The following is a 15,324-nucleotide window of genomic DNA, read 5'->3' as shown; positions in this document are numbered from 1 at the left end:
CTCTGCCCTCCTGTCCGGGGGTGCTTCATTGCTTCCTCTCTGCTCACAACCTCCTCCCCACAGACCGGCAATCCACTTCTTCCTCATTGGATCTTTCCAGCTTTTTCCACATTCCACGAACCATCTTGGAAGCCATATGAAACATTTCCCTCTGGATACGGCCAGCTTAATTATTATACAACGAGCTATAAGAAGACCGCACAGTGCATTGTGGTCTTCAGGGGGTCGGGGGTGGTGGTTTCTGCCACATCAACGTTTTCCCTGTGTTGAGCTAAGCTGGAGGGTGGACCGGTACTTCAGCTGGTTCATTAAGCTGGGCATAGTGGCTTCCTCTCGGGGGTAGACCCTTTCTCTACGAATGGCAGAGATCCTCCCGATGAAGGAACACATCTGCTACATCGGAACAACATTCCCCCACGTCTGCTGCAAGTGATTCAGGTGAGGATTCCACTGTTGGTGAGACCCAGTGTATTTGTCTCCAGTCTCACTCTACCTTTTTGGGTTTATTTGGTATTCACATTGCCAGTTAAACAACTTTAGTCCTGTGTCTCTTTTTTGGGACTAGGATGAGTTACTCTTCATGCACGTTATTCCCCTAACGGGGTTGCTGGTTATTGACTCCAGGCACCTTTCGCATTGGTAATTCAACAGTTGTGTTCCTCTTGACTCATCTTTGACTAGGATGAGTTGTACTCCTGTGTTCCTTCCCCGGCTACCTCCTGCTTTGCTTAAGCTGAGCATGGGAAACTTGCAGGGCTTGGCACTCATTCAGGTACTCTTTGTGGTACTCAGTTTTCTTCTGCTTGGCTTTCATCAGTGTCCCGATCTCGGCTTCCCCTTGGGCTGATGACTTCTTTGGACGTGGATGACTGAGAGCTCTGCCCACTCCCAGCAGTCTCGGCGTATTTGTGCAGGCGCTTTGCCCACCACGATTCACTTGTGGTCCGTCCACCACCAGGTCCAGGACCCCTCTTCTCTCCTGCGCAGCAGTTTCCCCAGAGCCTTGCTCGCCTGTCTCCTGGTGTCTCGCTTTGGCGATCCTCGCCTTTTTTCAAAAGTCACAGGCTCCATGGCTAATCTCAACTCCACCTCTTCTTGGTGCGATTACGTCAGGGGGCATCCAGTACTCGCGCTCCTCCTCGCCTCTGTTAAGTGCAAGATTCTTAAGGGACATCTTCTTTTGCGTTCTGTTATAATTTTGCTTCAGCATTGCCTACAGCCACATATAAGGATGTAGCCTTCTTCAACCCAATAGGCAGCTCCCATATATGGTGATGTGTGGCTGAACCATGAAGTTCCTCGTAGGAACGGGTGTCTTTGTCCCCTAATGGGGAATCGCTCCCAAAGCAGTCCCACTTGCCCACACCCCTGGGGAGGGTCTAGCCTCAAAGGGGGTGGCCCCTTGAGGAGAACGGACAAATGCTCTCTTTCGTCACACATCCCAAAGTGAAGATTAGCAGGGTTATGGACCTGAGACGCGTCAGTCCTTTCTGCAGCCGGCAAAATTGTGCTTGGTAGCTGGTTTACCGTCGTCGAATGGTATCTGGTCTATCCATCGAATATTCTTTCATCGAATTGAAATCCAACTAAATGTATTCATTGAAAGCCATTTTCATCGAAATGCACTTTCATTGAATACATTTTCGTTGGATTTGGATTTCGATTAAGGTTGGGGGGGGTTCCCCCCCCAATGAACAATGAACAGTAAAACGTTACATGAAGCTGGCCTGTGCCGAAATACTTTAAAGATTTCAACACTGGACAGCTCCATGTAACGTTTTAACGTGAAGCATGGTTCATCGAATTCCTATATTCGATGGACATGTTTCAATGAATATGTAATTTGTAATGCAATAGATAGCATTTCGATGAATTTATTTTTGGTGCTTTTAATTTGATGCATTTCTTTTTCAATTGGTGTTTTTCGGCGGAAAGACTATAAACCTATCGAATTAGTGTCTAGCTGAGGCCAATCTGTAGATGCCCATACCTTAACCATTGTCTGCAAAGGAGTTCTGGATATGCAGTATCTATGCTAGGACCTGAACAATTTTGTCATCCTTCTCCATACTCCAGCAATCCCAGACAGTCCATGCTGCATCATAATTCTTTGACATAGATGGTGCCCAGGAATCTTTGAAGCAAGTAGCTGAAGCCAAAAGCTCTGGGATATTTCAACAAACTCTGAAATCATCCAAGCCTCGAGGCCAAAGACCCCTTGTGTATTAACTGGTGGCCGCCTCCTGACGGATGCATCAGAATGTCTCTGTTAGGAAAGTTAGGATTGGAAAGTTCCAGAATAATGAAAACCTAAGCCTGAGCTATCCACTGATAATATGATCAACAAGAACACTCCTGCTCATTATGAAGGGATGGTATGCATCCTCTCTCCCGAGGCCCAAAGATGAGATGGTGTGTTACACATGCCTTTGGTTCTGGCCTCCATCGGAAGACGTGTGAAATTTGGGCATTGTTTGGAGGCAAGTGGATCAGTCTGAAGGGAGTGCAAAAAATCTTGGTGCCTTGATAACACATCAGTTGTGTGAATTTCTTAAATGCTCGAAGAAGACTGTTTAAATTCTTAAAAACTGATTTAGTAAACAAGATTATTTCTGTTTTCATTAAAGTGCAAATTAGTTTCGACATACAGTAATTAATACAAATAGTAGTTCGTTGGCACTACTTAGTAGACCTCATATAGCATTTCTTTCATGCATTAGAAAAAGGTGAAAAAATAATTCTTGATCATGTTATATAACTGATTTGTTGTATGTGTGTGCCGTTTGTACCTCGTGGTTATCGAAGCACCAGGTTTTTTTGCACTTTTCTGATCTGGTAGCACGGATCCAACAAGGAGCACCTGTAAGTTTATTTAAGCCCATTGTAAGTATATATCAATATATAGCGACTTTTGAAGGAAATGGAGTGCACCTCTACAACCTACTAATAGTCTCAGTCTGGAGGGAGGCCAACCCCCAGGGCTGCTGATCTAAACTCTGGTCTCTAAGGTCTCTGGGATGTCTGGTTCAGTTGGCCACAATGTTGGAGAGACCTGACCAGTACTACACCACTACTGACAACTTCTTCTGCAGTTAACTGTGCAGCTTTGGCAAAAGATTTTAGGCAAGGAGTTTGGGCCTTCTGCCTCTAGTTGGTTGATGTATCTGACTGCCGAAATGTTTTCCAATCTTCCACCAGGTCTGTGCTAAGGTCTCTGATCATGAAAGAGCTAGTCAGGGGTTCCAGGCAGTTGATATGTAAATTCAACTCTTTCTGTAACCACTTCCCTTGAGTGGAGACCTTTCTTCATGTTCTTCACCACTCTGATCTGCTGGCATCCAGTTCTATGGCAAGATAGGTGGAACTGAACATGGCCCAGCCGTTCCGAGTTTTCATGTGGTCTAGCTACCAAGGGACCTCTGTCCTGGCTTCCTTTACCAGGTGAACAATCCTGCAGTAAGAGGTCCAAAAGTGGGTGGTAGATCTTCAGTCTCTGCAAGTCTCTACAATGATGCAGCACACAAAAGATTGCTTGAATGGAAGATTCCAGGACGCCCACAACTTAGAAGTAGAGGCCCCCATCCCTACCTGCTCTAGCAGCGATCGCAGCATGTGAGCACTGCACTGTTCAGTGCATTCATCAGCGCCCCAAGCAGAGCTCCCGGAACCATGTTCCCCTGTTCCCTTTGTCCCTGCTTACATCATCGTGTGACTGAAACTCTGCCGGTGGCCCCTTAAGTCGTGCCTTTAGAATCAACATGACTAAATTATAGGAATCCCTGTACAGCAACAGAGTAATCACTCCCACCACCAGCCTGCCAGGGAGTCGCTTGGCACACATTCCGGAGAGGACAACTAAGATAGGATGGGAACACTCTCACTACATAAGACTGTTAAATACATACTAGCAGTGGTAGCTAGTTCATAATGGGCTGTGGGGCGCAGCCCCCGCCTTGTACGCCAGTCACCACAAGCTCTGTCAAGCACAACACTCCATTTTAGGAGTGCTTTGCCTGACTGATTGCTGCTGTCTGCAGTGACAAGCTCTAAATGGAGGTCAACTGTTTAAATGACTAGCCCCAGCCGAAACACTGCCTCTCCATAATTCAAGTCTGGTTGTTCTGCTGCCTTCCGGAGTATATCCTCTTCAGTAGTTCAACTAAATGCACCCTTGTCCAAAACTAGCTTACAAAGATCAAACTTGTTGGAGGCTGTTGTGAGTAGAAGCCACAAATCCCCAGGCTTCACCATCGACTGGAACCTTGGTTCAAAGCGTACCTTGCGAAGAAGGCATAGAGCCCTAGGTGCAAGCTGTCACTCCTCGAAGAATTAAGCCCTTCATACACGCCTCAGACTTAAAGACAGTGTTCCAAGCCGTCGCCTTTTCTCACCTGGATGGTGACGCCACCCACCGTTTTCCTAATTGCAACACTGGCCCTAGTAAGTGCTGTCCAGCACACCTTACCATAGGACTGAAGAGACTTGACCAGCACAACCCCAGAACGTAAATGGCTATACATCCAAGTTTGCATCACCTTTAAGATACTTTCATCTTTTATAAGACATCCAAGGTGCCATCATAGCTAGAAGAGAAACTCACCATCTCAGGAGGCCACCACATCGCCAACAGCCAAGACCACTTCAGCCTATGATCTAAGAAGCACATGAAGGAAAGGAGTCCACGATTCCCCATCTATACTCCACCACTACGGAAAACATCAAGCCTACTAACATGTTGGTTTCCTCCTCCTTCCACGATCTACCCCTAATATGTGTACAGTGCTCTGCTGCATCTAACATGCCCCGTGCTATATAAATCGCACTCATGAATGTAAATACTTACAAAGTGCAGCTTACCTCCTGTATGTCTCTCAACCTCACCAACCTGAAAGAGTATATACTTAAGTTGGACTCAGTTTTCATTCAATAATATCTTTCTGTTAATAATGCCAACACGCATTGTACTGTTATGTTTTACAGCTCTATTCTAAAGAAATGTGTTTGCTTCTCGCATTTCCCAAACCTATGTGTTATGCCTGCTTGGGTGGGGGAGGTGCATGAAAGCGGAGTCGACTCCATTCCCATTCAATGTTTGCCTCCTACACTGAGGTTCCCACCAAGTGCTAGTACTCTTCTCTCTTGCTTACTTTCAGATAGACCAACGTGTGCAAACCTCAGAACTCTTCTCGCAGCAAATCTAGATACCCCACGCACCAAAACCGTTCACTCTTAAAAAGCCATACCTGTTGGATTTGTTTAGTATTTGGATCTTAAATTGCCAGAAGATCTCTTCCACTACCAAACGCAGACTCCAACACAACCATCAGCCCTTATTCTGCTCGACCTCTCTGCAGCCTTCGACACAGTTAGCTATGACACCCTAACCAAAAGATTATAAGACATAGGCATAACAGACACAGCGCTACAATGGACTAAATCATTCCTAGCAGACAGAACAGAAACCATTTGGATTAAACCCTTCAAATCCATCCCACGGGTTAACAAATGTGGAGTGACACAAGGATCCTCACTATCACCACTGTACTTAAACAGCTACCAAACCCCAATTATCAGAATCTTCAAGAAACACAACATCACATGCTACAACTACGCAGACAATACACAAATCTACAAAATCAAAGACACCCAAGCCGATCATTCAAACCTAACCAACTGTCTAAATGAAGTCCTCAACTGGATGAATGCCAACAACCTGAAAATCAACCCAGGAAAAACAGAAATCATGATCATATCCAAAGACCAAGAGAAGGAAACCGCCATCCCATGGCCAACAGAAATGGGAACCGCACCATCACCGTCTAAGGTAGTAAAAAAATCTGGGAGTCCTGATGGACAACACCCTAACGTTAGAACCGCAAATAAACGCAACAGTCAAGAAATGCTTCTTCCTCCTCCACACGGCAAGAAAAATACTACCTTTCCTCCCATTCACACACAAAACACTCACTGTCGTCGCCCTCATCATGTCAAAAATCGACTATGCAAACAGCCTCTACCTCGGAATACCGGAATACCTACTGAAGAAGCTACAACGGATCCAAAACGCAGCAGCTAGACTACTCCTCAAACTATCCAGAAGAGACCACATCACCCCTGCCCTAAAAACACTACACTGGCTCCCAGTAAAACACTGTATCACCTTCAAAACAATGTGCATAACGCACAGGGCAGTCTGCGGACAAGGAGCAGAATTCCTACAAAAGAAAATAATCTACAAGCCAACGAGACCTCTCAGGTCAACCAACGAAATCCGCCTGGAACTAAAACCTTACATCAAGAAAAAACTTGGAGGAACCGCCTTCTACCACTTAGCCGAAAAAAACCTGGAACAACATCCCAAAAGAAATGAACACCAAATATCACCTTAAATTCAGAAAATTACTAAAAATCTGGCTCTTCAATACCACAGACTAAAACAGAAACAGTAAGACTAAATGACTAAACAGGAAAGGACATTGACAAGCTCCCAGAACCGACTGAGAAGCACTCAGGGCACCGGGAAGGGTGACGCCGGACAGAGTGGTTCACATGCGAGACCCATGGAGACGGAGGCAACAACCCCAGCCAATCCATACCATCCCCAACCGCCTGTTTAGCTACAACTAGGTACCACTGGGTTGTGGAACTAACAAGACACCACCAATCACCACACTAACTGAGGTATGGACACTGGCAGGCGCACTGGCCATGTGGGTGGGGGTGAGGAACATGCAGGGTTGGTGACGGAGCTAGCTGAGGAGGCAGCTAGATGTTCAAGGGGCCTCGAATGCAAAACGGGCAGGGACCTTCAGAGGCTCAATGTGCCCAAGCACCCCATCGAGTGAGATTACGCAAGCCCAGCTGGTCAATTCAGGATAGAGATGCCAACTAACCAATACCACTAACAACTTCCTCCTCTGCATACACCTCTCAAACTCCAAACCAAACACAACCACAAACCTCCAGCACAACAAACCGCACTAACTTCACTACACTGCAACAACAAAACAATAAACACACATATACTCGCACATCAGTACACGAGGACTACCGGCCACATACACACCAGGCCCAGCCGACGGACCCACCGGGCTGAGGCTCCCAACAGCACATCACTGCACTCTTGCACTTTTCCAGCCTCCACCCACTAACTCACCCTGCCTCCCTTTTTTCAGAGCCGCCAGAGCGCCAGGGGACCACTCCGGTGGTGATAGAGCGCAGTACAAATGTCCTTTAACATTAACTACCACCCAATCTCAGTGGACCTCTCAAGCAGAAGATTCAAGCACTGGGTTGAAGGAATACTTGAGTTATTATGAAGAGTAAATGGTGCAGGTCTTCAGAGCATACATACTGTTGGGGAGGATTCTCCAGAATGGCTAATTTCCCTTACCTACTGAGTCCCTCAGCAGCTCTGCTGGATTTCTAGGATTTATTTTTTTCACCTGGTAAGAGTGTGAGCCTTTTCTTCCCACTCTTACATGTGTTTTGCTGTGTGTTTTTACATTTTTGTGTTCATAGACTGTGGGACCTCACCTACTCCATAGGCATCATCGTTTTACTGTGTGTCACACAGCACCTTTAGTGCAGTGACACAGGGTTGTCTTTTTTAGACTTCCCACTTTAAACTCCATTTTCTGGGACTGACTACTGTCTCCCAGAACACGTAAAGTTGCCATTGACTTTATTAGTCTTTTTAAATACATAGACCCAGTACAAACTATCTTCCATAGAGTACTGGAAAGGGTTAATAGTTATCCCTTTTTGTCTGTTTCTCATGGAACATTATTTCGTTCCCCTTTTTTTAAGATTTGGCTGGTGGCAGTGGTATCTACCATATTTGTCCTACCGCGGTCTATGTAAATAGCCTTGGTACTGTTTTAGGCTAAGTAAGTAGCCTCGAACTTAAATCCGCTGGACCCCATTTACTTTTATTTGGTTCCAGCTGGGTTTATTCACCATTTCTTTTTGTAAAGGTCGGTCTTGTGTTTTACTCTGCGTGCCAAACCAGGTTTGGTTCCTTTGTTCGCCATCCTTAGGCGCCTGAGAGTCTGGGCAGACATGATGTGAGGGGGGGGTTGTAGGACAACTGCACAGGGTTCCCTTGGAAACCAAAGTCACACTCTTGTTTGATTGGCTAGGTGACTGTCCTGCCAGGACAGTCACCCTGCTGTGTGATTGACAGCCAGGCTGTGTGAATGGGGGAAAACTGCATAAAAAGCAGGTCTCTGGGACTTGGAAGGCAGAGTCGCCACTGGATCGAGAGAACCGAAGAGAAGCTGAAGGAAGAGGACCACTACCATGACTGAACCTCCCGGTGAAGCCCTGCTGCGGGTCCGAATCTCCAAACTTTGACAGAAGATCTGCAAGGAATCTTCTTCCCTTGGGCTGGTGGGACCAACCAGTTCACCAAGCAAGGCCTCTCTCCCCTGGTCGAGTGCACAGCTGCTGTGAACCGGATAGCCAGGAGGACTGGACCCTGTTTGGGTTTTAAGGAACGCACCTTTTATTCGCTGCTTTGCTGCTGGTTTCTTCCCTGGGCAGTGCAGGGCCCTCCAGTCTTCCTCTTTTGTGTCAGTCCAACAGTCGCTTCAGGAACCGTGAGCCTGCAGGATCTATCAGGAACTTCTGTCTCAGCTACAGCATTCTTCTTCTAAGGTACTGTTCAAACCCGGTTGTTCGTTCCGTCTGACCGCGGTGAAAGTGTTTTAAATCTTTCCCCAATCCGAGCGCTTGTCCTTCTCTACTCTTTTGTAACTTATCTTCCGACCAACTTCATTTCGAACTCTTGGCAAAGTCTTAACCGCAAACTATTACTTACTTGTTGGTGCTGCTTAATTTTGTATAACCTTGTCTTTTCCCTCCTTTTTAAATTGCTGGAGTGCCATTTTGCTCACACTTAATTTGGAGCTTAACTTGTCCAGAATTGATTGGGTGTGATATATTAAGATTGTGATTTTTCTGCTGCTTTACTTAGTGAACTGTTTTACAAGTGAATGTGTAAACGTATATTCTTTTACTCAGAAACCTTGAGTCAGTGTTTGTTTGAACCATAGCAATTGCTGTCCTTTGTGTAACTTCTGATACTGCTCACTTTACTCTTGAGAGAAGTCTGTTTGCTCAGCCATCGCTGCCACTTTACTGTGTAGTACAGGCTTGTACCAAAGGTGAATTTGTACTTGTAGTCTTAATTGTGTGTGGTGTTCCCAAAGGGCACTGCATATGATTTTGCCTAACACATACCCCACCAATGCTGCCCTATCCCTTTTCTCTCTCCCAAAACCCCCCATCCCCCACTCTAGAACAGGCCTGCGATCCGGCCTTTGGTGCAGATGTAGCAGCAGTGGTGATGCAGGAGGGTCTTGCTAACATCTGCCTGGTGACACCCAGCATGACCCTCATGCGGGGCAAAGTGGAAACAACGATCCCCAGGAAGAGACGGGGAAACTGCACACAGCACGACAAGGTGAGGGGGTGTTTGGGCCCTGCAAGATCAATGAATTGGAGTGTTTGTGAGACATAACTGGTGTCCAGTTGTGATTGATTCAGCCAGCAACATGTGGTGTCATATAGACAAACATCAGATTTTGCTGGCCTTCAGGTAAGGTTCTTGCAACAATCAATAGTGTTTGCTTCTGATTATTACTATGACAATGGGTTATTACTTCTTGACAAAATGGGGAATAATTACTGTACTATGTTTGAAAAAATGCACGATGGGCAGGTCACTTTGGATAAAGAATTACATTTTCCATTCTTTGTGACAATTGCATGTTGAGTCTCCGTTCATTGCCAATTGCTGCTGATTTTCCTGTGTACTTTAGTAATCTCACTCTATGAACATATGTTCTATTGACTTCATTCTGTATTGAAAATAGTTATTCCGAATATTATTCATTTGAACTTTCTTCTCCATTAATACATACCTATAATTGTTTGTTTTAGCTGTGTTTTACTAAGACATTCGCCAGGATTACAACATAGCTGTGTTTTACTAAGACATTCGCCAGGATTACAACATTTATTACATGGCATGTCCTTTTCTCCTCTTCAGCCCATTGTCCCACCAGTGTTCGCCCATGCTAGCATTGTGTCTTTATTTATGGGATTCACCAACTTATTTTTGTGTATGTTAGGTTTGCTTTGAGACCTGGAAACTACCATGCTTAAGTGGGACAAAAGACCTCATTGTACGACCGTTGCTTTTCTTCTTTTTTGTTTCCTAATAGACTTGGTTTACTAAATATTACAATACTTCTCAATAACTATCGAGCATTATTTTCTCCTTACGTACTTAAAATGTGCATAATTGGCCTAGTTGAAGTCCCATGTGCACAATTACTTATTTAATTTGGTGATTAGGGCACTGCAATGCACATCTACAAAGTCTCACTCAACAGTCACTTTATTTTAATTATTTTTTAGGCAGCCTGTACAACCAAGCCTTTATTTTGGGGGCAGTTTACTTGCTCTGGCCTCATTTGTTATATCTTTCCCAGTCTTCATAAAGAGTGTTGGTGTTTCTTGCACTCGCTTTGCATTGGGTTGCATGCCTGTTTCACTCTTTCATGCCTTCACGCTCACAGTGCCTTCTCCAGCCTTCAGATGCAATTTTTGCATTGCTCTCATTCCAGATTACCTGGGTCTTGTGCTCATTCTGATTTCCCAGCGTTTGGTACCGGGAACTACTTTGGCAGTCTGACCCCACGGATTATGACCCTTGCTGGTGTCCTCACGCCGGGAGCATTCGCCTCCATATTCGTGCTCGTCTCCCTTGTACCGGTACTCGCCATGTGGCGCTTGGAGACTCTGGCTCCTTGCTTGCTTATGGTCTTGACGTCGGTTGCTGGGCACCCGGCAAATCACTGAGCGTTAGTGGTCGTGCCACCAGGAAAGACTGTTTGCTTCACATCTAGCCTACTTTCCTGACCGAACCCTCTCGCTTGGTCAGTGCTGCGTAGCCTCCAGCTATCGGCCTTGCTCCTGCTACGTCACTGCTGGCTCTGTGACTGCGTGTAAATCTGCCCCTCCAGGACGTGTTCAGAGACTCACCTCTGCGTACCGTGGACTCCTAGCCCAGTCTCTCTCCATTCACAGTTCTTATTCTGTGCACGTACTTCATCACAATCAAAAAAGTTGTCATCCTTGCTTTACATCGGCTTTCAGATAGCGGTCCACATTACCTGAAGCCAAAAGGGTGGAAGAAGGATTGCTATCACTTGTAGCTAAAATCTGAGAGCACACAGTTCTTTCCAGTCCTATTTAGGTGGACAATGTAGTCCTTTCAGGGAGGTCCTCATTGGACTGAGAGTCGCTCGCAGTGAGTTCCCACTTGCCCAGATCCCTAGGGGATAGTCTTGCAGAGCGGGCTCACCTCCCTAGCCTCGCAGGGGATGACTCCCCTCTGGGGAGAAGGGATGCATTGTCCAGATTCATCACACACACCAGAGGTTGCACAACCCATTATCGGACACCAACAATGGGTGCATTTTCTGATTTGATGGCTTCTTGGTCCTCCAGTTCTGTACGGTCCATATGGGTTGTGATTGTGCCTAGCCTCTGAGACCACTGCTTTTAGGGTAAGGAAGGTAAATTGTTGAGTCTGTTGGAAAAGTGGCTCAGGTTAGCATGATCTGAGCAAGCCAGAAGGAGGTAAGTTTATGTCTGGAAGTACTCTTTTGACATTTTCAAAGGGCAGCTACGAACTGACTTAAATTGCAAATTAAAAAATAAATATGGGCCGTATTGTTATTGTTTTTTTTTTTCCTCCTAGATCCTTTGTGTAGGATTCTGGAAGATGAATCCACATCTCGGTTCTATGGTTCTCTCACTATACCAGACTCTGACAAGTGTAGACTAGCAGAAAAGCCTGAGCATTAGTTAGTAGGGCAGCAGGATGCAGAAAGCGTACAGGGTAGTGCGAGGGGTCAGAAATGATGGCCGGACAAAACATTGTCATGTTATTGGTTAAAGACTTTTATTAAATGAAATGGGTTGGGAATATTCCTCTGGCCCTACACCAAGAGGTATGTCCCTACCTACACCAAAAACTAAGGAACTGTCTGTGTCAGGATGTCAAATCAAAAGCCTTCCTTCTGTCCAAACTTTCTAACCGAACCCTCACACTATAAACAAAATAACAAAGTGAAAAGGGAAATGTCTTTAACCTGATGCTTTTCAAAAGGTGTTTATAAACAAATAGAGCACAACTCCAACATAAATCTTCTCCACAGTGGAAAAACCTTCATTCCAGAGGGGCTTCACTTTGTCTTGAATCCTTAATGGCTTAACAATGTCTCTTGGACTAACAGTTTTTGAAGTTTCTCTTGATTCACACAATCCCAAAAGCTGATTGGCATCATTAGCCCTTCAATCCAAGTTTCTTCTTTGACAACCGTCTTATCTTGTCTTTCCTTATAGGTTCACACTTTGCCTGGTATACTCCCCTACCAGGACTCTTTATGCTCTTTCAATTTCCTGGTTTACTTTCCTGCCAGAATTCCTCTTGCACTCACAACTACTTAATACTTCCTGGTATACTCCCCTGCCCAGGATTTGTCTTACCTTCACAACTGCCTGGTATGCCAGGTCTTTCTCAACTTCAAATGCCTGAAATTTGCTTATCAGGACTTTGTTATTGTGTTACAGCTTCTCTTTAAAAGCAAGTAGCATATACAGTTCTGGTTCTGGTAGGTATGTTTACTTGATTATGGTGTTCCCCACTTTTGACTTTCAATTCTTAACAAGGTTTGGTTTAAATAGGCGCTTTTGCCCTTTTCTTCAAAACCATTCCTTTTTGTAGTTCACTTTTTCGTAAATGCACAATGTTCAGATTTTCTTTAATGTTCAAAACTCTTTGCCGCTGTTGCTGAAATGTCCTGTGCTCCCCACGCTACTCTGGCAAACTCATCTGTTCTCTGTATAACGCAACCTTTCTCTACTGCTTCCTCCCCAGTCCAAGTGGCTCTGATGTCTCACCAGCCTCTTCCGTAGTTCCGCTCCTACACGCTGGCGTCTATGCAGCTCCCGGTCGGAACTGTGCTGCTTCAAGTTGCCTGCTGAACACCCCGAGTTCCCCCTCGCAGTTCTCAGCATCTCCACAGCAGGTGGCATCTCCACAGCAGGTCCCTCTGGCAGTACGTCTCTGTCCTGCTCAAATGGCGAGCTTCTTTGCTCTGCCACACCGGCTCACACCTCCAGCTTTCGCTCACTGACTTCAACGAAGATGTCATCTTCTTTGGAGCTTCTTTCCTTAGTTCTGTTACCATATTTAAAGGTCCCGCATATCGGTACTTTTCTCTAACAACTACCACATTCACTATGCTTGTTGTTCTAGCATTAAATCCCTCCTCGTCTCAGTACTTGGGTGGTTGTGGGAATTGAAGTGCACTGATGTTTAACATTGGAAAAATTGTTCTTAACAACTTCTCTTGGCAAATCAGTTCTCAAAGAGAGGTTGGAGCGTGTGCTGCTTTGACCAAAAATGGGAGGTTGGGTTGAATAATGTGAATATGTGTGGGTTTTGCTCAGTAACTCCACATGAAAGATCAGGTTTACCTGACGGAAAACTAGAACTGGAGTGTTTGCTTTTTAAGTTATGGATAGAAGTTTGACCTAACTGATGCTGGAGAAAGGTTTCTTTACTTTTCTTATAAGGGGCATCAGATGTATGACAATAGGATATTAATATATAGGGTCTTCTCCATGTGAAAATGGGGACTACCGCATCTCGTCCAGTGAAGCCATGACCTCTCCCAGACGGTTCTCTCCTCCCATGTGATCCTTCCCAGCGTCCGGATCAGGTAGCGGCTACCGTCCCCTGGCCACCGTAATGATTCCATTGGATTTGATACAGTAGCAACAACACAAAATAAGGACGTGTCCACACAGGGTGCAGTGTTATCCAGTATGTTAAAATTGAGTGGGTTGTTGGAATAGTCATTTAGAGCAGTGACTATCGCACAAATCTCTAAATGTTTAGGACACCGTCCAGGAATAGTTTGCAGTATTTTTGGGTATGGAATTTGCAACTTGGTTAAAACTCAGTCAGTGGGATAAATTCAAAAGTAGAGTGCTCCTGTTATTGAAAAGTGCAGTAGTCAAACGGGGGGCAGAGCCAGTACTAGGACAAATGTTAATAAATGCAACGAAGCCCAGCAGCAACCCTCCAGGTGGTCGGAATAGGAGATGTTGTTGTCCAGCTTTGAAGCATTTGTGCAGACTGCAGTTCGCAGCAAAGACGAATGGCACAGTGACGCTGGACTGCATCATTGGACAGAATAAAGACGCGCCTGGTGCTGGGAATCTGGCCAGCTCCTCCCGTAGCGAGGGTTGCAGCCTTTGTGGGCAAAGCAGTGCAGGCAGAGGCCCTGCAGTTCTGATGAAAGGCAAGATGCTTGAGCTGCCATGGCTCTTGGGCATTACCTACTGTGGGTCCTTTGTCAGAGAGTTATGGTCGGAGACAGTCAGCTGGTTAAGCGACTAGCAAGTGCTATTCTGAGGAGACCTAGAGTCCTGAGGTGAGTAACTCAGACAAGGGAGCACTGGCGTGGTTCCCATTTTGTTCTGGGAGTGCGGTTTCAACACTGGATTGTAGAGTGTAGCAGCAAAGCATTCATCTACCTTGGGTAAATCCTTTCAGTGGCTTTGGGACGAGTCCCAGCATTTGACAATTGCATGGTGAGGATATTCCTATTGTTAGACAGACCTGTAGTTTTGGATGCACATCCAACCACTAATGAGGCACACTGCACCATTTGAACATTTGGAGACCGCCCAATCTGGAGTGGTCGACATTCGAACCAAGCCCGACATCCTCCCAGGAAAACACAATGGGGGTGGATTAAGGCAATGTCAGATAGCCATTTGTATGCTCATCCAGATCTTGTCATGGCTGCCCTAAGCTCCCAACCTCGACTTCTAGGAACACCATTCTCATGTATTAATTAATTAATCTTTTATTATGCACTTAATACGCGGGACTGCGATTTGAACCTGTGTTGCTCTATGTTGTCTTGGTTCCAAGACAAACATAATGCCCCTGAGCTATCCTCCCGCATCCAACACGATTTTCCACATGCTTGCTGTGTAAACACAGACCCTTTGTCGAGTCTTGCTGCTTCTAAATCCAGGTCGCCATTCTAATGGGGATGTGCAGGGTGACCCGTTTTGTTCCTGGATCATAAGATCATACAATGGTGGTAGCAGTGTGCAGCCTTCTAAACTTGAAAGAGCTACCTCTAGCTGATGAGGAGCTAATCGGATTGAGCTACTCCGGCAAATCGACTGCCTTTGGGGTCCCCTGTCCTGCGAGTCTTTGGACAC

At 45.7% G+C, this 15,324-nt stretch overlaps 1 protein-coding gene across 1 annotated transcript in view; it reads left to right on the top strand.

Annotated features, from left to right (window-relative positions):
- Window positions 1–15,324, top strand: part of PELO (pelota mRNA surveillance and ribosome rescue factor) — a 240,600-nt gene that overhangs the window by 75,223 nt on the left and 150,053 nt on the right. Inside the window, exon 5 of the mRNA XM_069651673.1 lies at window positions 9,303–9,466. Within this exon, the coding sequence (XP_069507774.1) occupies window positions 9,303–9,466 (164 nt within the window). The remainder of the gene's footprint in view (window positions 1–9,302; window positions 9,467–15,324) is intronic.

The sequence above is a fragment of the Ambystoma mexicanum genome, chromosome 3p, assembly GCF_040938575.1.
Source record: "Ambystoma mexicanum isolate Mex_15411 chromosome 3p, UKY_AmexF1_1, whole genome shotgun sequence".
Lineage (NCBI taxonomy): Eukaryota > Metazoa > Chordata > Amphibia > Caudata > Ambystomatidae > Ambystoma > Ambystoma mexicanum.
This window is presented reverse-complemented; position numbering and strand designations above follow the sequence as displayed.